This window comes from Pseudophryne corroboree, chromosome 3 (genome assembly GCF_028390025.1).
Source record: "Pseudophryne corroboree isolate aPseCor3 chromosome 3, aPseCor3.hap2, whole genome shotgun sequence".
In the NCBI taxonomy this organism is placed as follows: domain Eukaryota; kingdom Metazoa; phylum Chordata; class Amphibia; order Anura; family Myobatrachidae; genus Pseudophryne; species Pseudophryne corroboree.
In genome coordinates this window covers 359694270-359718871 of record NC_086446.1, presented here as the reverse complement: position 1 = coordinate 359718871, position 24602 = coordinate 359694270, and the positions used below count along the sequence as shown (strand labels likewise).

Here is a 24602-nt window from a genome sequence, read left to right as displayed (position 1 = left end):
ATATCACTTCCGGGGGTGTAGTACGGCTGACCGGCGGTCTCCTGACCGCCGGTCAGCTTACCGACGCCGGGATCCCGGCAGCTTACCGACGCCGGGATCCCGGCGGGGAGGGGTGAGTGCAGCAAGCCCCTTGCGGGCTCGGTGGCGACCTGCGGTCGCCATGGGTTCTATTCCCACTCTATGGGTGTCGTGGACACCCACAAGTGGAAATAGTCCCTGTTGGTCGGCATGCCGACCATCGGGACAGTGACCCGTCGGGCTGGTGGAGGAGGTCATGTGACTGTCGGTCAGCTGACCGGCGGTCACATGAATACCACCCCACTTTCGGGGATGCCAAGTGTTCCAAGTTGAACCACATGTAATTTGGAGCCTTTTTTTACACATGGTTCTGGTGGAACAAATAGAGAAAGGCTTGTGAGACAGTGCTGTAATCTCTATCTGATCTTCTGTACTTGTGCTTTTATGCTGCCCTATATGCAAATGTTCTGAGGAATCAAAATGCAGACTCTTGACTTACATAATCATCACTGACCACCCCCCATATCAGTTGCCACGCACCCACCATGCTGGTCAAACCCCCTGCAGTGGCACATTATAGTCCCTTCAGAAATTTCAGCTCCAGGCCCATGAGGACCTTAATCTGGCACTGGGCAAAGCTATGTGCACTGCAGGTGGGGCAGAAATAACATGTGCAGAGAGAGTTAGATTTGGGTGGGTTATTTTGTTTCTGTGCAGGGTAAATACTGGATGCTTTATTTTTACACTGCAATTTATATTTCAGTTTAAACATGCCTCCCAACTGTCCCGATTTTTGTGGGACAGTCCCGTTTTTTTCTGTCCCACCCGCGGGTCGCAGTGTCCCGCGGCGGTGGGGGGGGGGGGGCAGTTGGAAGGCTCCTGCACTCGCTGCTCTGCTAAGCAGAGCAGTGGTGAAGAGACGCTGTGCGTATTCAGTGGAGACCAGAGGAGAGGGGGCATGCCAGCAGCTCACGGAGTGCTGAGCATGCCCCCTCAGTGACGAAAACAGGGGCGTGGCTTGCAATCGCGGGTCCTCCCGTGAAGCCACATCCCCTTTTCATAGGCCATGCCCCATTTACCCCTTTTGTCCCTCTTTGACAAAGAAGAAAGTTGGGAGGTATGGTTTAAACACACCGCACCCAAATTTAACTTACTCTGCACGTGTTATATCTGCCCCCCACCCCCACCCCTGCTGTGCACATGGTTTTGGCCACTAGCTAACAAATTTGCTGCTGCCTTTAGATCTGAATTAGGCCCATAGTCCTGGTCTCTATCATGCTGCATTGCTCACACATTGCCATTCTGCTAGCCAGCACTTCAGCAGCACAGCTCCTGTTTCTCAAAATGGTTGCCACAGCTCTCACTCCTGACCAACTGTCAGTTGCATCACCACCTGACACTAGTTATGTGACATGCTCCTGACCTCTTTTGCTGCTGTCGAGGATGTGGGAATTATCTGGTGGTGCAATCGCATGCACTGTGGCACACTCCACAGTCTCTAGGTCATATGATTTGGAAGAAATTAGGTATCTACCCATTCACACATCACAGAGCAGTCTTGTTTACAATAATTTTATAGCTTAAGTAATGGAGTTTAAACATATCACATTTCATGTGGCTACCACACAGCAGAACTTATGTACAGTTATTTGTTCTTAGGTTAAAAGTTACATGGGCGGTGCTAGCTAGCATGCACCCTGGGTTATTAACCGGCAAGCCAATCACCATTATTATGTTTGAGGGGAGAGGAGTTGATAAAAGGTATGGCAGCATTTTGCTCTTTGTCAAACTTTGGGGAACAATTCTAATTGAAGCCTGGATCTAGACTTCAGGCTGTGTCCCCCAACTCAGAAGGTTTCTTCTTTTATTATTGTAACACATTTGTCTATTTAATCTGTAACCATTATTATTTATTACATTTCTTTAACTAAGGGTTATACTTCCTTTGTAAATAAAGTGTTCCTTTATTAGTCTAGTTTCAGATACGCCCCAGAAGCGGGTAATTAAATAAGCTATTAGATCACTATGGTTAGGCTATAATTCTTATTTGTTGCTAGAAGCAGAGGGAGTGTTAGTTTGTGTCGCAGAGACTGTGTAATTGTAATAGGGTGTCAGGGGAGCTGTGGCCCCTTTACATTTTCCATGGGTAGTGACAGATAAGAAAAATGTATGATATAATGGAGAGTGATAGAATACTAATTGTAACTCTTATATTAGGCTCTTCCCTCACTATTTAAAGACTTGGGGGTCTGCACAATCGCAGGTCTGACACTAATATATTACCAGTCAGGTTGATACAGGTCTTGGCTCTGACCTAGTCTGAGTCAAACAGGGATACAGTACCTATTAGGGTCTGGCAAACCACATAACCAATACTGATATTCACATTGACAAACTTACCATGCACATATGCTATATGGCCAAATATCTAATAGCACAGTGGTAGCCAACCCTGGTCCTCAAGAGCTACCAACAGTTCACGTTTTCCAGCTCACCTGGCAGGTGCACATGTGCAGTTATTACTAACTGTCACATTTTAAAAGATCCACAGGTGGACTCTGTGAGGAGACATGGAAAACCTGCACTGTTGGTAGCTTTCGAGGACCAGGGTTGGCTACCCCTGCAATAGTACATGATTCATTGTACACGGTTCTTCTCTACCTTGAAGGCTATTACCAGCCTGCAGGACAATACCATCTAAAAATTCCATAAAAATTGGGATCCTTTGTGCACTTTACAACACCACTATACAAGCCACATTATACCTTTGGCTTTGATGTTAGGCCATCTTCACCAGGCTCATACATACTAGTGATGTGCACCGGAAATTTTTCGGGTTTTGGTTTTGGGTTCGGTTCCGCGGCCGTGTTTTGGTTTCGAACGCGTTTTGACAAAACCTCCCCGAAATTTTTTTGTCGGATTCGGGTGTTTTTTTCAAAAAACCCTAAAAAACAGCTTAAATCATAGAATTTGGGGGTCATTTTGATCCCATAGTATTATTAACCTCAATAACCATAATTTCCACTCATTTTCAGTCTATTCTGAACACCTCACAATATTATTTTTAGTCCTAAAATTTGCACCGAGGTAGCTGTGTGACTAAGCTAAGCGACCCAAGTGGCCGACACAAACACCTGGCCCATCTAGGAGTGGCACTGCAGTGTCACGCAGGATGGCCCTTCAAAAAAATACTCCCCAAACAGCACGTGACGCAAAGAAAAAAAGAGGCGCAATGAGGTAGCTGTGTGACTAAGATAAGCGACCCAAGTGGCCGACACAAACACCTGGCCCATCTAGGAGTGGCACTGCAGTGTCACGCAGGATGGCCCTTCAAAAAAATACTCCCCAAACAGCACATGACGCAAAGAAAAAAAGAGGCGCAATGAGGTAGCTGTGTGACTAAGATAAGCGACCCAAGTGGCTGACACAAACACCTGGCCCATCTAGGAGTGGCACTGCAGTGTCACGCAGGATGGCCCTTCAAAAAAATACTCCCCAAACAGCACATGACGCAAAGAAAAAAAGAGGCGCAATGAGGTAGCTGTGTGACTAAGCTAAGCGACCCAAGTGTCCGACACAAACACCTGGCCCATCTAGGAGTGGCACTGCAGTGTCAGACAGGATGGCACTTGAAAAAAATACTCCCCAAATAGCACATGACGCAAAGAAAAAAAGAGGCGCAATGAGGTAGCTGTGTGACTAAGATAAGCGACCCAAGTGGCCGACACAAACACCTGGCCCATCTAGGAGTGGCACTGCAGTGTCAGACAGGATGGCACTTGAAAAAAATACTCCCCAAACAGCACATGACGCAAAGAAAAAAAGAGGCGCAATGAGGTAGCTGTGTGACTAAGCTAAGCGACCCAAGTGGCCGACACAAACACCTGGCCCATCTAGGAGTGGCACTGCAGTGTCAGACAGGATGGCACTTGAAAAAAATACTCCCCAAACAGCACATGACGCAAAGAAAAAAAGAGGCGCAATGAGGTAGCTGTGTGACTAAGATAAGCGACCCAAGTGGCCGACACAAACACCTGGCCCATCTAGGAGTGGCACTGCAGTGTCAGACAGGATGGCACTTGAAAAAAATACTCCCCAAACAGCACATGACGCAAAGAAAAAAAGAGGCGCAATGAGGTAGCTGTGTGACTAAGATAAGCGACCCAAGTGGCCGACACAAACACCTGGCCCATCTAGGAGTGGCACTACAGTGTCACGCAGGATGGCCCTTCAAAAAAATACTCCCCAAACAGCACATGACGCAAAGAAAAATGAAAGAAAAAAGAGGTGCAAGATGGAATTGTCCTTGGGCCCTCCCACCCACCCTTATGTTGTATAAACAGGACATGCACACTTTAACGAACCCATCATTTCAGCGACAGGGTCTGCCACACGACTGTGACTGAAATGACTGGTTGGTTTGGGCCCCCACCAAAAAAGAAGCAATCAATCTCTCCTTGCACAAACTGGCTCTACGGAGGCAAGATGTCCACCTCATCATCATCGTCCGATTCATCACCCCTTTCACTGTATACATCCCCCTCCTCACAGATTATTAATTCGTCCCCACTGGAATCCACCATCTCAGGTCCCCGTGTACTTTCTGGAGGCAATTGCTGCTGGTGAATGTCTCCACGGAGGAATTGATTATAATTCATTTTAATGAACATCATCTTCTCCACATTTTCTGGAAGTAATCTCGTACGCCGATTGCTGACAAGGTGAGCGGCGGCACTAAACACTCTTTCGGAGTACACACTGGAGGGAGGGCAACTTAGGTAGAATAAAGCCAGTTTGTGCAAGGGCCTCCAAATTGTCTCTTTTTCCTGCCAGTATACGTACGGACTGTCTGATGTGCCTACTTGGATGCGGTCACTCATATAATCCTCCACCATTCTTTCAATGGTGAGAGAATCATATGCAGTGACAGTAGACGACATGTCAGTAATCGTTGGCAGGTCCTTCAGTCCGGACCAGATGTCAGCACTCGCTCCAGACTGCCCTGCATCACCGCCAGCGGGTGGGCTCGGAATTCGTAGCCTTTTCCTCGCACCCCCAGTTGCGGGAGAATGTGAAGGAGGAGATGTTGACGGGTCACGTTCCGCTTGACTTGACAATTTTCTCACCAGCAGGTCTTTGAACCTCTGCAGACTTGTGTCTGCTGGAAAGAGAGATACAACGTAGGTTTTAAATCTAGGATCGAGCACGGTGGCCAAAATGTAGTGCTCTGATTTCAACAGATTGACCACCCGTGAATCCTGGTTAAGCGAATGAAGGGCTCCATCCGCAAGTCCCACATGCCTAGCGGAATCGCTCTGTTTTAGCTCCTCCTTCAATGTCTCCAGCTTCTTCTGCAAAAGCCTGATGAGGGGAATGACCTGACTCAGGCTGGCAGTGTCTGAACTGACTTCACGTGTGGCAAGTTCAAAAGGTTGCAGAACCTTGCACAACGTTGAAATCATTCTCCACTGCGCTTGAGTCAGGTGCATTCCACCTCCTTTGCCTATATCGTGGCCAGATGTATAGGTTTGAATGGCCTTTTGCTGCTCCTCCATCCTCTGAAGCATATAGAGGGTTGAATTCCACCTCGTTACCACCTCTTGCTTCAGATGATGGCAGGGCAGGTTCGGGTGTTTTTGCTGGTGCTCCAGTCTTCAGTACACTGTGCCTGTACGCCGAAAGTGGCCCACAATTCTTCTGGCCACCGACAGCATCTCTTGCACGCCCCTGTCATTTTTTAAATAATTCTGCACCACCAAATTCAAGGTATGTGCAAAACATGGGACGTGCTGGAATTTGCCCAGATGTAATGCACGCACAATATTGCTGGCATTGTCCGATGCCACAAATCCCCAGGAGAGTCCAATTGGGGTAAGCCATTCTGCGATGATGTTCCTCAGTTGCCTTAAGAGGTTTTCAGCTGTGTGCGTATTCTGGAAAGCGGTGATACAAAGCGTAGCCTGCCTAGGAACGAGTTGTCGTTTGCGAGATGCTGCTACTGGTGCCGCCGCTGCTGTTCTTGCAGCGGGAGGCAATACATCTTCCCAGTGGGCTGTCACAGTCATGTAGTCCTGAGTCTGCCCTGCTCCACTTGTCCACATGTCCGTGGTTAAGTGGACATTGGGTACAACTGCATTTTTTAGGACACTGGTGACTCTTTTTCTGAGGTCTGTGTACATTTTCGGTATCGCCTGCCTAGAGAAATGGAACTTAGATGGTATTTGGTACCAGGGACACAGTACCTCAATCAAGTCTCTAGTTGGCTCTGAATTAACGATGGATACCGGAACCACGTTTCTCACCGCCCAGGCTGCCAAGGCCTCAGTTATCCGCTTTGCAGCAGGATGACTGCTGTGATATTTCATATTCCTCGCAAAGGACTGTTGGACAGTCAATTGCTTTCTGGAAGTAGTACAAGTGGTCTTCCGACTTCCCCTCTGGGATGCCGATCGACTCCCATAAGCAACAACAGCAGCGCCAGCAGCAGTAGGCGTTACACTCAAGGATGCATCGGAGGAATCCCAGGCAGGAGAGGACTCGTCAGACTTGCCAGTGACATGGCCTGCAGGACTATTGGCTTTCCTGGGTAAGGAGGAAATTGACACTGAGGGAGTTGGTGGTGTGGTTTGCAGGAGCTTGGTTACAAGAGGAAGGGATTTAGTGGTCAGTGGACTGCTTCCGCTGTCACCCAAAGTTTTTGAACTTGTCACTGACTTATGATGAATGTGCTGCAGGTGACGTATAAGGGAGGATGTTCCGCGGTGGTTAACGTCCTTACCCCTACTTATTACAGCTTGACAAAGGCAAAACACAGCTTGACACCTGTTGTCCGCATTTCTGTTGAAATAATTCCACACCGAATAGCTGATTTTTTTTGTATTTTGACCAGGCATGTCAATGGCCATATTCGTCCCACGGACAACAGGTGTCTCCCCGGGTGCCTGACTTAAACAAACCACCTCACCAACAGAATCCTCCTTGTCAATTTCCTCCCCAGCGCCAGCAACACCCATATCCTCATCCTGGTGTACTTCAACAGTGACATCTTCAATTTGACTATCAGGTACTGGACTGCGGGTGCTCCTTCCAGCACTTGCAGGGGGCGTGCAAATGGTGGAAGGTGCAAGCTCCTCCCGTCCAGTGTTGGGAAGGTCAGGCATCGCAACCGACACAATTGGACTCTCCTTGGGGATTTGTGATTTCGAAGAACGCACAGTTCTTTGCCGTGCTTTTGCCAGCTTAAGTCTTTTCTTTTTTCTAGCGAGAGGATGAGTGCTTCCATCCTCATGTGAAGCTGAACCACTAGCCATGAACATAGGCCAGGGCCTTAGCCGTTCCTTGCCACTCCGTGTCGTAAATGGCATTTTGGCAAGTTTACGCTTCTCCTCAGACGCTTTTAATTTTGATTTTTGGGTCATTTTTTACTGATCTTTTGTGTTTTGGATTTTACATGCTCTGTACTATGACATTGGGCATCGGCCTTGGCAGACGACGTTGATGGCATTTCATCGTCTCGGCCATGACTAGTGGCAGCAGCTTCAGCACGAGGTGGAAGTGGATCTTGATCTTTCCCTATTTTTTTAACCTCCACATTTTTGTTCTCCATATTTTAATGCGCACAACTAAAAGGCACCACAGGTATACAATGTAGATGGATGGATAGTATACTTTATGTATGACGACGAGTGACTGAAGACACAGAGGTAGGTACAGCAGTGGCCTACCGTACTGCTATATACAGTATAATGGACCTGGTGGACACTGTCAGCAGACTGCGTTTGTAGTATAAAGAAAAAAAGACACCACAGGTATACAATGTAGATGGATGGATAGTATAATTTATGTATGACGATGAGTGACTGAAAACACAGAGGTAGGTACAGCAGTGGCCTACCGTACTGCTATATACAGTATAATGGACCTGGTGGACACTGTCAGCAGACTGCGTTTATAGTATAAAGAAAAAAAGACACCACAGGTATACAATGTAGATGGATGGATAGTATACTTTATGTATGACGACGAGTGACTGAAGACACAGAGGTAGGTACAGCAGTGGCCTACCGTACTGCTATATACAGTATAATGGACCTGGTGGACACTGTCAATAGACTGCGTTTATAGTATAAAGAAAAAAAGACACCACAGGTATACAATGTAGATGGATGGATAGTATACTTTATGTATGACGACGAGTGACTGAAGACACAGAGGTAGGTACAGCAGTGGCCTACCGTACTGCTATATACAGTATAATGGACCTGGTGGACACTGTCAGCAGACTGCGTTTATAGTATAAAGAAAAAAAGACACCACAGGTATACAATGTAGATGGATGGATAGTAAACTTTATGTATGACGACGAGTGACTGAAGACACAGAGGTAGGTACAGCAGTGGCCTACTGTACTGCTATATACAGTATAATGGACCTGGTGGACACTGTCAGCAGACTGCGTTTATAGTATAAAGAAAAAAAGACACCACAGGTATACAATGTAGATGGATGGATAGTATACTTTATGTATGACGACGAGTGACTGAAGACACAGAGGTAGGTACAGCAGTGGCCTACCGTACTGCTATATACAGTATAATGGACCTGGTGGACACTGTCAGCAGACTGCATTTATAGTATAAAGAAAAAAAGACACCACAGGTATACAATGTAGATGGATGGATAGTATACTTTATGTATGACGACGAGTGACTGAAGACACAGAGGTAGGTACAGCAGTGGCCTACCGTACTGCTATATACAGTATAATGGACCTGGTGGACACTGTCAGCAGACTGCGTTTATACTTATAGTATAAAGAAAAAAAGACACCACAGGAGTGTTTTTCAGCAGACAAACATATACTGGTGGTCACTGTCAGCAAAACTGTGCACTGTACTCCTGCTATAGCTGCTCCCCAGTCTCCCCCACAATTAAGCAGTGTGAGCACTCAGCACAGTCAGATATATCATGCAGCACAGTGAGGCTGAGCACAGATATGGTATGGAGCGTTTTTTTCAGGCAGAGAACGGATAAAAAAAAAACTAGCAAAACTCTGCACTGTACTCCTCCTAACAGCTGCTCCCTAATCCTCCCCACAATAAGCTAAGCAGTAGCAATCAGATCAACTAACTTTAACTATATAAACGGAGAGGATGCCAGCCACGTCCTCTCCCTATCAATCTCAATGCACGTGTGAAAATGGCGGCGACGCGCGGCGGCTTATATAGAATCCGAATCTCGCGAGAATCCGACAGCGGGATGATGACGTTCGGGCGCGCTCGGGTTAGCCGAGCCATACGGGAGAATCCGAGTATAGCTCGGACCCGTGTAAAAAGGGTAAAGTTCGGGGGGGTTCGGTTTCTCGGAAACCGAACCCGCTCATCACTAATACATACCCCTCTCTTACTTCAAATAACATCAACACCAATGGATTAAATAATACAATAAGCAATCACTATAATACTACAACATTTAAAACGTAAAGATATTTGTTTAATACAAGAAAGGCATTTTAAATAAGGACATCCAGGAATAAAAGGTAAAACCTTTCCTCTAACATTTTATGCTAACTCAGACACAAAAACCAAAAGTACTACCATCTTAATTCCCAGGGGCAGATTGGCATAGAAAACCAGCCCTGGAAAATGTATGGAAGCAGCCCTTATGGGGTGTGGTCTGATGAGGAGGTGGGGTCTGTTGAAGGTGCCTTATTGTACGCAATTGCGGCCTTCCTTGCATCTTTTGCTGCAGTTGTGTCTGAGACCAGGGGTGGATTGGAAACTAAAAGTGGCCCTGTAAGAGTCTGTAGATGTGGCCCGACATGGGCAGCACAAGACGTAGGCCCTCATTCCGAGTTGATCGGTCGCAAGGCGAATTTAGCAGAGTTACACATGCTAAGCCGCCGCCTACTGGGAGTGAATCTTAGCTTCTTAAAATTGCGACCGATGTATTCGCAATATTGCGATTACTAACTACTTAGCAGTTTCAGAGTAGCTCCAGACTTACTCTGCCTGTGCGATCAGTTCAGTGCTTGTCGTTCCTGGTTGACGTCACAAACACACCCAGCGTTCGCCCAGGCACTCCCACCGTTTCTCCGGCCACTCCTGCGTTTTTTCCGGAAACGGTAGCGTTTTCAGCCACACGCCCCTGAAACGCAGTGTTTCCGCCCAGTAACACCCATTTCCTGTCAATCACATTACGATCGCCGGAGCGAAGAAAAAGCCGTGAGTAAAAATACTTTCTTCATAGTAAAGTTACTTGGCGCAGTCGCAGTGCGAACTTTGCGCATGCGTACTAAGCGGATTTTCACTGCGATGCGATGAAAAAGAACGAGCGAACAACTCGGAATGAGGGCCCTATAACATACCGTGTAGCAATGGCAGCATCACTGGATGGCAAAATTGCTGTACTTCAGATATGAAATAACAGAATGAATGGGGACAATGCAGCGTAATGAGTGTGGTGCGCTGTCTGTCATGCTGGGGGGTGGGGCCACATGACAACACACAAAACTTGCCCCACAGACATGTTGGCCTACCCAGAATCTTCCTGGTGAGCCGAGTGGCCAATCTACCCTTGTTAATTCCCCACTATTTCATTTATTATATCAGATCCACAAATGATATATTGTCTCTTCAACTGGATGGATGATATATCATCAAGTGTGTATTCAGCTTAACTGTCATTTTACAGGCTGTGACTTAAAAATGATAGGAGCTAATTGGTTGGTACTTTATCTCTCTCCAAGCTTTGATAAATATCCCCCCAAATATCTTAATCTAAAAGACAAGAGTCATACTACAGCAATAACATGACTGGCCAACACAGATCACTGACCTCAGCAACATTTAACACCATTGGGATGAGTTGGAACACCCACTGTGAGTCAGGGATTTTGGCCAACATCAATGCATGATCTCACTAATGATAAAATTGATTAGAATTTTCACATCCATGCTCCACAATCTAGCGGAAAGTTTTCCTAGAAGAGTGGAGGCTGTTATACCAGCAAAGATGGGACAAAGTTTATAATAATGCCCATATTTTTTTAATGAGGGTTTGAACAGGCATGTCTGGGTGATATGTTCAGGTATCTACTTATGTTTGACCATGTAGTATACATATAATAGGGACAAAGAAGAGATTAAGTAAATCTGAAAACAAATTCTATGAACAGGCCTCCGCTACCATTAGTCCAGGTTGTAGGTGGCATCTAAAGCATTGGGAGAATGATAGAATGTCATTTGGGTTAGCAGTTTCAACGCAGTATACCTACACTGAGCACTGATGACTGCCATGAAGAGGCAGTAGCTGGCTACTTCATACATCTGAATTTCAAGCGTCACACTCCCAAGATTAGAAGATGCCAGCCACCTAACTAAGGGCCTAATTTAGACATTATCGCTGTTGTGCGTTTCCGCACGACGGGCGATTATCGATCAACTGCGCATGCGTATGGTTCACAATGCTCACACAAGAGGTCAAACTGCGAAAGAATGATGTGAAAATTTCGATCACTAGGAAAACGCAAGTTGACTGACAGGAACTGGGCGTTTATGGGTGGTAACTGGACGTTTTCTGGGAGTGTCAGAAAATACACAGACGTTCTCAAACGTTTTCCGGGAGGGTGTATGACATCATCTCCGGCCCTGATCAGCCTGATTCTATTGCACTGTAGGAGTAGGTCCTGAGCTGTGCACAGACTGGAAAAATCATTAGATAGCGAGTGAATTGTGAATGGATTTGCAGATGTCTGCTGTCTGGCGAAGTTTTCGCACGGCCTACGCATGCATTCGCACACTTGCACGGTGCGAGTTTTCACTCTCTGTGCAGCAGCTATCTGATTGCAGCCCATGCAAAAACGTAGAGGAGCGATCAGGTCTGAATTAGGCCCTTTTTTAGGTAGGACTGGAAGTGGGATAAGCCAGAGGGGGTGTCCCATGGTAGGGACAAACCTGCTCAGCCTGAGACACTCCACAAAAATAGTTGTGATACTGTACTCCTACGTCTGAGTCACTGCATTCCCATTGCCGCCCACAAACGGTCCCTGACTATGAATCACTTCACAAATAAATCCAACACCATAACTGCACGTACACAGTGTGACTTAGCCGCATGCACAGACCGCTGGTAGTCAATCACTGCGAGATCTGGTCTGTGTACAGCTGAGTCAGGCCCTCTGGCAGCAGGAACAGTGCAGCAACATGAGCAGAAGAGCACTACAGGCGGTATTGTAGCTACAGGCGGTAATGAGAGGGGATTACCAGAGGGAAGGCGCAGGTCACATACACTGTAAGAGAGAATAGGGAAGATTATTTTGACGGTGAGAAACTATTCTCTGAATGATACAGGGAGTCATATTAAGGATTTGCAGTATATGGTATGAGAAGCCAGTAGCTGCTTCATTCAGGGTGGATTGAAGTGAGTATAGACACTGGTCAGTGCTAGGTAGGAAGGAGTTGAAGTACAGTAGATGAAGGAGAGATGAGGAACGACTGGTTGCATCTTGGGTATCAAAATGGTATATTCTATGAGTGCTTCCAATGTGGAGGTGACAGGACAGCAAGAGACAATAGATTTGATTAATAAAGTAAATGGTGACATCACATTGACGGTTTGGGAAACTGAGGACAGTAGCAATGACTCTGGTGATTACTGTGCAATCAGAATTGGAAGTCATTTAGAGAATTTACTAATAATTGTACTGTCTTTACCATTTAAAATATGGCTAACAGCTGTACACACTTACACACTTCTTAATGGGGTTCTACAGTCACACTGTGGGCCTAATTCTGAGTCGCACACAGAAGTGCATGCTGCAGCATCTATTAGCAGTCACCCATCTGTGAGTTTATGCAAATGACACTACAAAGTTTTTCCTTTGTTTACTTGCAAGTGGACGAATGTGCAAGGACTGAGACACCCACTTTAGCACCTGTTCATGCTGTAATACCGATTGTTGTGTCCTTTAATGCCACCATCTGTCGCACCATAACAAATTTGCTCCTATGCTTGCATCTCTGCATGTAACTACTTGCATTGACATGCCTGTGACACTCCCATAATACACCCCCAAATGGCTCATTTTTGTGTCCATTAGTAACCATCACCCAGTCATCACCCAGGATTGCCCATCATTTTTCTGCCACCTTTCTGATACTGTCTGAAACGATCACAACAGCACCTATGTGTATACACTCTATGTAATGAATGTGTTCGGTTGTACGGGATTCCAGAATGAGAGCGCATGCACAGTTGCAAATAACCTCATCAGCATTATGTGTGGATTGCTTGATGCTCTGATTGAGACCTAGTACCTCCATAGGAGCAGACTGCAATCATGAAAGGTGCACACACTCTATTGGCAACATACTTCCTGTACCTACATTTAATTTCTCCTCTCCAGGAGAAGCCCGGAGAGGAGATGCTGCAGGGAACTTCAGGGGACGGGGACGGGATCTGACATCATCAAGGCCCACCCTACACTTCATGAAAACATAATTCGCAGGTCCGTGGGTGGGCTAAAATTACATGATTTGCATCATTTTAGCCCCTCCCTATGGAGAACCGAATGCCGGTGATTATCTCTTCAACCTCCCCTCTTCACTAGGCTGCGGGCAGGATGCGGGAGATCTGCCTGCACTGGGGTGCGGGAGGCTATCTCAAAAAATCGGGAGCCTCCCACGACTTCCGAGAGAGTATGATTGTAATTTGTTTAAAAAAGAAATAAACCAAATTGTAGAAACAAAGCAGCATGTATGGCCAGATTAGCCTCTACCTTTTCTCACTCCGTATTATTGGAGCAGTAAGTAGCTGGGTTTTCACTAAGCTAATTTTTTTTTAGGCTAATTTAGAGACCAAAACAATTGATATGTCAAAGTGAGAACTGTCATAATGTATGTCACTTATATAGAGACTCCGTAGATCTCCACATACCGGTTCAATAGCCATAAATCATTGAGAATATTTCCATGCCAATTTACTTTGTAAAATTGATTACAGGATCCTTGCTTGTATTAAAAAAAAGATATAACATTAAGAAATTTAGAACTTTTATTAAAATTATGTTTTTCTGTATATCAACAAATACTCCAAGAAATTATGACACATACTAAGCAATGACACATTTCACGTGCATGGTAATACGTCAATGTTTATAGTAATTATTATGTTTTTAAGCAATGCTCCAACTATTGTACTTACTTTAAAATGTGATGTTAAAAGTATGTGGTGAATGTTCTCCTGTAATGTTAAATGGTTTCAGTACACTTCATTGAGCATCGCGACACTCCACCATTTTCATTACTAATCTCCTGAATTGAGATCTATTACTAATACTTATTTAAAGCATATTCAAAGTAACAGAATGAATCAGATGGGTGCAAAATGCCAACACAATGATCACATTTAATGAATTCCACTACATATAAAGGAAGCACAGAGTGGAGTATACTTTATCTGCTGGACCAACAACAGGTTGAAGTTTTGATTTACAGAAAGCTGAGAAAGGATCATGAATCACTGTGTCAGCCACTTATACTCTGGATATATCTATGGACCCTGCCAAACTTGTGGTCAGTACCCTAAAGCCTTCAGTTACATCTCTTCACATCATGGTAGTCACTACAAGGCTCAAAGTGACCATGGAAGCACAAAAATCTCCTTTTCCACACACTTTTCTTCTGACTCTGGACAGTGGAGTGTACATGATAACTACAGCCATTGCACCATTCTAGCAAACTTTGCAAGCCACAGTGATTGGAAGAAAACTAGCCTGCTTAGTTACAATGGGAAGCAAACCATGCAACATCTTAACCAGCGACTATCATCCTATCTAGAGAAGGTCCATTCCCTGGAACATGAGAACACCCAGCTGGAGATGAAGATCTGTGAGTGGTATGAAAACAATACCCCAAGATCATTGCCTGACTCCAGCCAATATTTTAGGACCATCACAGAGCTCGAGACTCAGGTGACATAAAACCAAAAGAAAAAAAACTCATAAAAACACATTTATTTAAGTGTGAGTTCAGTCTCTACTGTATATATGACAGAAAGATATTAGTGCAATGTTTGTGCTGTATCCATTGCAGGTCTCCTCAATCACAGTGGAGAATATGCGGATTATATTGCAAATAGATAATGTCCACTTGGCTACAGATGACTTGATAAATGAGTAAGCCTTGTGATCAATTGACATATAAATTAAATTAAAATTGTTGTTGCTTATATGTTTGCAGCCATATTAAGGGGGGAATCTATCAAGCCTTGGAGAGAAAAAACGTAGAGAGAGCTAAAGTACCAACCAATCAATCAATCAATCAATCAATCAATCACCTTCTAACTGCCATTTTTCAGGCTGCATTTCAAAAAAGACAGAAGCTGATTTGTATCTATCCATGTTATCTCTCTCCAAATCTTGATACATCTCCCCCTAAATATAAGTTTAACTAAATGTATTGCTAATTTCTACTAAGGTATGAAATGGAACATAACATAAGGAATAGTGTTGATGCAGACATTGCGCGGCTGCAAATAGAGCTGGAAGAGCTCAACAATCAAAGACAGGACTTAGAAATCCAAGATCACTGCCTCCATGAAGAGCTTCTCCAACTGAAGAGCAGAGAGGAAGAGGTAAAGTGATATATACAGTATCTTTGGTTTACATGTAAATGTATACAGTACAGTATTGTGATACTGTATTGCGATTCATATAACATTATATAAAATATATATATATATTGTTTTACATTGTAGAAACATTATTTTATTGTTTTGTTTGTTTGGGTAACGTTACCAATGGTGTCACCATTACACTGGAAATAGCACTTTATTTTGATATTAAAGGAGATGCGCACTTTGCAGCCCGAACTGGGTATTAGAGTCAATGTGAATCTAAAGGCTGCTCCATCTGTGGATCTAAACAGAGCCCTGTCTGAAATCAGAGGCCAGTATGAGAACCTGATGGAGAGGAGCCTGAGGGAAATTGAGGATATATTTCTTATCAAGGTAATAAAGCCAAACAAAATTAATCTTATTTGATTAGTCAGCTTGCTCTGCTTTCATTCTTTTGTATGTAGCACCTTTGTTCAGTAGGTTGCCACTAACAAAGCAACACACAAGCCAAGGAATTCAGTTAGCCAGTATCAAATAGATCATAAGCCATTCAGTAAATTTACCTTTTCCTATTGTTTCATTAACCCTTATCAAGGTACAGTATGTATGCCAACTTTTTTCCTTTAGTTCACCTACCTGACCCCTGCAATTATAAAGTTTTCAAATGTTATAGTTAATACAATTTTATGCAAAACAGGAGGGACAGCGGAACAGTGCCCAAAAAACAAGACATATTTTGATGTGAATTCAATTAAACACAACATGCCTGCGTTGCACATTTTTCCATGCATTGTGATAGGCATTTTTTTTTCATACCGCAATCAAGTGCAAGCAGAATCTTCTATTTGAAATTAACTCAAAGATGCTGCCGAGACCCGTTCCAGCAGCTTCCACACCTAATTGAATTTACCCCTCAAAGTTAATGAAGATTTCCAAGCTGGTGTTCTTTAATGCCCAGGTTATAGTTTAAGATAAAGTGTCACATTCATACTACAGTACTTTCTAAATTGATGTCTTTCCTTCTAATATGTGAGATACATCTATGTTTTTATATAATAGGCAAATGATCATTTAATTATGTCTGTAACTACAAATATAACATAAAAAAATAATAACCACATTATGTTTCTTCTTCTTTTAGAGCTCAGAGCTGAACTCAGAAGCTGAACATCTCAAGTCCCTTAGTAATGAGCTAGTTAACCTTAAAAGTTCCATGCAAGCCCTGGAGATTGAGCTGCAGACTGAGCTGAGTTTGGTATGAATCAATCAATCAATCAATCAATCAATCAATCAATCAATCTGTACAAAGATTATAGCTACAAGGGAGGGAAACTGATTAATGTGAAATGTTACTGCATTAAGGAAAAGAATGATCCTCTTTCAGATTCTCCAGTTCTAGCTCAGCAAGACACCTGATTTGGGTCTAGTTTGAAATGCCCTCTGTTTTGCCTATGTTCACAACTGTATTTAGACTTTTGTCTAAGAAGGGTTAGAGTGATTTTTCACATATTTGTAAACTTTTGCTTAATTTACCATCCACATGGGCTGCGATTGGTGGTGGGCAAAGGCAAGCTTATATGAGGGTATACGTTTGCACTAATTGTGGTCAGATATGATTTAACATACAAAATGACGCTCAAAATACTTTCAAAACTTGTGGTGATCTTTTTTGTAGTGACCATTTCCATGTCGACCTATAGACCCTGTCAACCTCTTATACCTATGACCTTTTCTACTATCTACTTTTTCCATGTTGACCTTTTGACCCTGTTGACTTAATGCATATCGAACATATGGGGGTCGATCTATTGACCGTCTATCTAATTACTGTAGATCTATTATACCAAATCCTATACAAGGGATGCAGTTAATTTGCCGGCTGTTGGGATCCCGGCGGTCAGGATACGGATGCCGGAATCCCGAAAGATGACAATTCAGAAAACCGGAATCCCGGCGCACACAGGCCATTCCCACTCGTTGGTGTCCACGACACTCATAGAGTGGGAATAGAACCTGTTGAGAGCACAACGAGTCACCAAACCCACAAGGGGACTCTTTGTGCTCGCCCAACTGCCAGCATATTGGAGGCTGGGATGCTGTTGTCGGTATACTGACGGCCGGCATCCGGCAGCGGGTAATTCATACTGATCCCCTATACAAACGATAACTAGAGATGAGCCACACAAGTGAATATGTAATAAAAGGCTTTTAATGTCTGCATGCATTTGAGTTACATACATTTGAGAATGAAATTGCTCACAGATACTTCATAAGGCATATTTATGCTTTGAGATTTGTTACTCATTTCATTTAATATGTTTCTTTTGTTTTACAAATGAATAAAAAAAATTACAAAGTGAACAGTAAGTAATACTGAACAATTTACATTGTAAACTTTTTTTCACTCTGCATTTCTTCATTGCATATTATTAAATATTTGGTTCTGCTGTAAATAATAAAACAATATTAATTAGACATTAATACCCCTTTCAGACCGCCAGCTATGAACACAGGTTATTGGCACATGAACGCACATAACCCGTGTTCATGTTTGGTCCGAAAGGTGCCAGGGTTGAAATACCGGGTCTGGGTCAAGCGGCCTGATATTCCAACTGAGTTGCGAGCAGGGTTGAACACGTGTTCTCATCGGCTCGCTGTGCGGTTTTAATGGGAGCTGGGTTGATGCGACCCGTTTCCTGTTCACTGTGTGTGGACGTGCGGCGCTTGGAGATCATGTGATCACATGATCTCTAAGTGCCGCCGGTGTCACCAGTGATGTCACCAACCCAGCAATATGCTGGGTTGCTTACAGCGGCGGTGGAGCACCTGAGGCGGGTCGCACCCTGGGTGCTCCTGTATCAGGCTCCCGGATGCGACCCGCCTCAGGTGGTGTAAAAGGGGTATTAGTGAAAACCACATTTTGTGTGTATAATCTGAAGTGCAGTAAATGATCTGTGCTTATGAAATACAATGAGAGACAGTAAAAGGAAATTTTGTAAGATTCATTAGAGTGTTATTTTCAATTGCAAATGAAACAGAATATGCTGGTGCTATATAAGTAACTGTTAATAAATAAAATTGGCTCCCCAAACAACATTATTTCTTCATCATTTTAGAAATCAGTGCTCGAGTGCTCATTAACGGAGACCGAGACAACTTTTGGTTCCCAACTTGTCCAATTGCAGGATTTGATCAATAATATTGAGGCACAACTGTCACAAATTCCAGAGAGGCAAAATGATGAATACCAGGTACTCATGGACCAGAAGACCCACCTAGAGACAGAGATTGCCTCTTATAAACATCTACTGGATGGACATGATATCAGGTAGGTACTATACACTGTCATTACAAATGGCGCAAATGAGCTGTTTAAAGCTGATATTTTTTTTTCATAGAGTTTTGAAAACACATTCTATTATAGTTAATTCTTCCCATGCCATTTGCATTTTTTGTAGGACTGACCATCATGCACAGCAGCAGAGGTAGTGGGCAATACTCCACTTTGCTTCTGGTTTCATATATTTTCTTGTTGTGATGTAACCATAAATATGCTGAAGAAATGTAGCTATTTTAACTAAATATTTATATTGCAACAATATGTTCTAATTTTAAAAGGGATGCAGTCAGAATCCCAACAGTCAGGATCCTGACAGAACGCCGACAGCAGCATTCTGACTGTCAGATCCCAACCGCTGGGATTCCGATATCGGGGGTCATTACGAGTTGTTCGCTCGTTATTTTTTTCTCGCAATGGAGTGATTAGCTGCTAATGCGCATGCGCAATGTCCGCAGTGCGACTGCGCCAAGTAAATTTGCTATGCAGTTAGGTATTTTACTCACGGCATTACGAGGTTTTTTCTTCGTTCTGGTGATCGTAATGTGATTGACAGGAAGTGGGTGTTTCTGGGCGGAAACTGGCCGTTTTATGGGTGTGTGCGAAAAAACGCTGCCGTTTCTGGGAAAAACGCGGGAGTAGCTGGAGAAACGGAGGAGTGACTGGCCGAACGCTGGGTGTGTTTGTGACGTCAAACCAGGAACGAAACTGACTGAACTGATCGCAGATGCCGAGTAAGTCTGGAGCTACTCAGAAACTGCTAAGAAGTGTCTATTCGCAATTTTGCTAATCTTTCGTTCGCAATTTTGATAAGCTAAGATTCACTTTCAGTAGGCGGCGGCTTAGCATGTGCAAAGCTGCTAAAAGCAGCTTGCGAGCGAACAACTCGGAATGAGGGCCATCACCCCTTCCAGCATGTCACTGATCCCTTCTAAACAACAGTCATTCATCATATAATGGTTTTCATTAATCTAATTACTTTTTCCTGAGGATTATAGGAGATTTGTGTGCATGAAATCTTTAATGTTTCTATGTCTATTGTTATATATTTTCTATATCTATTCTAGATCGATATCAATATTTAAACGTTTTCTGTTTCTCCCTTTGTAGCTTCTCCTCTCATCATGTCTCATGTTATAAAGATGCTAATTTAAGGTCTACATGGTTTAACAACCTACATAGGAAGGTTTATTATGTAGGCTAGTAAAGTGGTTTAGGTTGCTTAATCCTACTATGTTTTATCATTGGATTATGCTATTAGTCACTGTGGATCGTCATGCACTGCATACACTGCTTTGTAGTTATTTGGAAGGCTGCATTATGTGAATATTGGCTGAATGCATGAAGTTGCTGTTTTAGAGTTGGGCATCAGCACATATTCCTGGCACAGATTGCACATTTGGTACAACACATGCATACACACGTTTCTTACCGAAGTGAAATTAGATGCATTTTGAGCCTATGCCTTCTGAAGCTTAGAGAGACACAACATAGATAAAAGGAGACATGCCAGGTGTGCAGACTACAGCAACAAGGTATGTGCACTCCTAGTTCAACACAGGCACTAATGAGGATAATGATCGGCAGCCACTGCGGCCCCAACTGTGTGGAGTTTGTATATTCTCCCTGTGCTTGCCTGGGTTTGCTTCGGCTACTCCGGTTTCCTCCAACAATCCAAAAATATACTAGTAAGTTAATTGGCTCCCAACAAAAATGAACCATAGTGTGTCAGTGTGATTGTATACACAGATAGATTAGATGGGCCAACTGGTTCTACTCTGCTGTCAAATTCTCTGTTTCTATGTTTCTGTGAACTGATTGCATCTTGAACCCTTCAACTGATAACTATTATTATTCTCAAAGTGGCTGCAGCAAGGTATTTGATTTATGAGATTCTGTATTTGCAATCCTTTTGTCACAACAAGCAAATACCCCTGTCATTTTGAAAGGAAAATAAACAGATGCTTGCATTTAACTGAGCGCAATTAGGGATCTATTTACTAAGCCTTGGATGGAGATAAAGTGGATGGAGATAAAGTACCAGCCAACCAGCTCCTAACTGTCATTTTTCAAACACAGCCTGTGGTAAGTCTATTAGGAGCTGAATGGCCCGGACTTTATCTCCATCCACTTTATCTCCGTTAAAGGCTTAGTAAATAAACCCCTTAGTACTTTAATGTTGTATTTGCATCTGTATTTATATGTATTTTACGTAGAAATAACTCTACCCAGATACAGATTTATATATAGAACACATCATTTTAGTACTCTGTTTTGTGTGTGTTTTATGTTCTATGGGGGTCATTCCGAGTTGATCGCTCGCTAGCTACTTTTAGCAGCCGTGCAAACGCATAGTCACTGCCCACGGTGGAGTGTATTTTCACTTTGCAAGTGTGCAAACGCGTGTGCAGCCGAGTGGGCCGAAAAAGTTTTTTGCCGTTTCTGAGTAGCTCTGGACTTGCTCAGCTGCTGGGATCACTTCAGTCTTTTTGGTGCCGGAATTGACGTCAGACACCCGCCCTGCAAACCCCTGGACACGCCTGCATTTTCCCAAACACTCCCAGAAAATGGTCAGTTGACACCCATGAACGCCCTCTTTCTGTCAATCACCTTGCGTTCGGCTGTGCGAATGGAATCTTCGCTAAATCCATCGCCCAGCACCAATCCTCTTTGTACCCGTACGACGTGCCTGAGCATTGTGGTGCATACGCATGCGCAGTTTTGCTGGTTTTTTACCTGATCGCTGCACTGAGAAAATCGTCAGCGAGCGATCAACTCAGAATGACCCCCTATGGCCTTAGCATTTGCTGTTACCACTATTAGCCACATCTGCTAATGTTAGCCTTGTATACAGACTGTAATACTGGATTATCTTGGTGTCAACCTAGCACATATAGGGGAACATTTACTAAGCAGTGATAATAGCGGAGAAGTAAGTCAGTGGAGAAATTTCCCCATCAACCAATCAGCAGCTCTGTATCATTTTATAGTATGTAAATTATAGATGTTACTTCAGTGCTGATTGGTTGCCATGGGCAACTTCTCCACTGGCTCACTTCTACGCTCTTAACACTGCTTAGTAAATGTCTCCCATACTGTGTTATTCTTTCCTGGTGTAAACAAACTAGTGCATGCAGTATGCTACCCTTATAGAGACTGAGATTCGGCCAGCCCTGTGAGCCGTGCAAGCTGCATCTTTTTCCTGCACATTTTGTGCCTGTGTCTGGTGCAAAATATGTCTTATTCTACATGAGCTGCCTCCAATGCAAGCAGATGACCAGTTAACAATAACAATTGCAGAAAGAAAAAGTGCCACATTATACTCTTCACTTTCTGTAAGCACAGCTTATAAATACAAACACAAACAAAAAATATAAAATAAATGGGGCTATATTTTTTTTGAAGATGTGGCTTTTGTAATAATACCCTTTGCACATCGCCAATGCTGGATCCCACCTGGGAATTGGAAATGGGTCCTTCCCGGGCGGGATCCGGCATTGGACCCTAATAGCTGGCTCCCTGACCCTGCAATTTGCCGGGTCTGTTGCCATAGCGGCGGGGGGGGGGCAGAGGCGGCACTGGGAGATGAGCTTATCTCCGCGCCACCTCTCCCTATGTAGTGACACATGTAGTGTCGCATCGACCCGGAAACCCGTTCATGCTGTCACTGACCCGTTATTCAACCTGGGAATGACACTGATTTATTCCCGGGTTAAATTACCATGTCAGGCGACCCTGGAATTCGATTATGGCCCTTACATACTGCACACCGACGTGTGTCGACCTGGCAATATACCGGGTTATTTGTGCGGTGTGAAAGGGCTGTTAGTCTTCACTTTTTAGTGTGTTTCTGTGGAAATTGAAAGCTGCACTAACATAATATTAGTGCAGCTTTAAATTTTCATCTCAAACCAGCCATGAATCAGTATGGGGGTGGGGAGGTGGGTACTAATTACCCCAGCATGTTCTTGATGCAGGGGCCCGGGTGTAACCCCCCTTTTTACCTATGAGCAGGAGTAGTCTCTCTCCTCAGTCCAGCACACATTGCCAGTATGGCCAGGGAGCCTGCTGACACTACAGCAGTCTCCTCTGCATCTGTGAGCGGAAGGGATAAAGACAAACACACTAAACTCCTCGCTCCGCCACTGGATTTGCTCCTGGCTGGGGAACCTCCTTGTTCTCGGCGATGCAAACACTTTTTTTCTATGTTTTTATTAAAGGGGAGGTGGCCAGGTCTTCCACAATTAGGCCACACACCCCAAAGATCGCCCAGGCCCGGTCCAGCTTTCTTTAGACCTATGCATAGATACTAGCCACAAAAAAATTACATTTATGCAGTTGGTCTTTATATGACATATGCATTTGTATACTGTACATATCTATCTATTTTAAGTGTGTTCTTGTCACTGACTCGGGTATGTGTTTGTTTTTTTCTTTTCAGTATCTCATCACCAGAAACAATTATAGGAGGTTAAAGAAGGTCTTGGAGAAATGTCACTATTAATAGTAAAATCACTTGAAACTTGTCAACAAGGAATGAACAATATTAAAAACTGACAAGCAAACAAACATGAAAAGAATATCTATGGAAATGGTGCACTACTATGCATATAATATAATCTATATATATATGTATATATATTTATATATATATGTATATAGATATATAGGTACACATTAAAATTGTTGTTATTGGATATCGTATGTATTGGTAAAATATGAGATTAAAATTAAGAGTGTGTGACAAAATCATTTAAAATCCTTTAGTCTCTGTCTTTATTATGTGTTATACAGTGTTATGGAGCTACTGACCATACATTCCTAGTGTTCTCAGCTATTAGTATATTATTTCCTAGACATTTAAATAAGAGTATATAGAATTGTCACATACCACTTATAGGACATCAATTTCTATCACCTTTGAAAAGTTACTGTGAGGTATTGTTTGTATTGCAAAAGTATTACAGTAAAATAGTAACTACTGTAGGATATCATTTTACTTTATGTCAGGATTAAAGATGGCCAATAATAATTAAGCTGTTAGTGCAAAAATGATGAATAGTGTTTGCCCAGGTGAGCATTCTCGGGAGTACAGTATTCTCAGCGATTTACTAAAGGCAGATATTGGAGTAAACTTATGATTTGAATTGTAAAATACGAACAAATCTGCAAATACAAATCAATACAGTGCATCATCGAACCAACTCACAAGTTCTTTCAATAGAAAAGAATACAACATTGAAATTTACTAAAATACATGTTTCAAAACACGGGTCAAACTCGGGACAAAATTGTCTTTTACAGGAGGACTACAGGTCCCAGCAAGCCTCTTACACATGCCAGCACTTGAAGAACAACAAGTACCAGCATGTGGGGCATTAAGGGCTCGTTGATACTTATAGTCCCCATGTTAAAAAAAAGTATGAAAATAAACACAGTACTCACACACCGTAGAGAGTAAAAGTTTAATACATACACTCACTCACACTATACTCACCTGGTCTCTGGTGCAGATCGGTCCTCCTGTCCAGTAGAAACCCACTGCATGGGTAAAAAACAATTATACATACTCACCTAAACCTTGACGCTGGTCGGTCCTCTTGTCCATGTAGATACCCCAGTGCTTAAAAAA

At 43.4% G+C, this 24602-nt stretch overlaps 1 protein-coding gene across 2 annotated transcripts; it reads left to right on the top strand.

Annotated features, from left to right (window-relative positions):
• Positions 1–1411: 1411 nt before the first annotated feature.
• On the top strand, positions 1412–23719 carry LOC135055589 (keratin, type I cytoskeletal 42-like). 2 transcript variants are annotated; one of them, XM_063959820.1, is made up of 6 exons: positions 1412–1544; positions 15495–15651; positions 15865–16026; positions 16775–16888; positions 18750–18961; positions 23412–23719. In XM_063959820.1, exons 1-6 carry the CDS (start codon positions 1462–1464, stop codon positions 23443–23445), a joined length of 762 nt encoding a protein of 253 aa, XP_063815890.1. In that variant the 5' UTR covers positions 1412–1461; the 3' UTR covers positions 23446–23719. The 2 variants fall into 2 exon arrangements, with proteins under 2 accessions (XP_063815890.1, XP_063815891.1); XM_063959821.1 differs by lacking the exon at positions 15865–16026 and having other exon boundaries at positions 1413–1544.
• The last annotated feature ends 883 nt before the right edge of the window (positions 23720–24602 follow it).

What these genes read in the sequence shown, in the direction of transcription:
- LOC135055589 (XM_063959820.1), top strand. Translation starts at nt 1,462, where the DNA reads ATGTGGGAATTATCTGGTGGTGCAATCGCATGCACTGTGGCACACTCC. An exon ending in TGAAGAGCAGAGAGGAAGAG is followed by an intron (nt 15,652 to 15,864) that starts GTAAAGTGATAT and finishes TTGATATTAAAG; the next exon opens with GAGATGCGCACTTTGCAGCC. An exon ending in TGCAGACTGAGCTGAGTTTG is followed by an intron (nt 16,889 to 18,749) that starts GTATGAATCAAT and finishes TCATCATTTTAG; the next exon opens with AAATCAGTGCTCGAGTGCTC.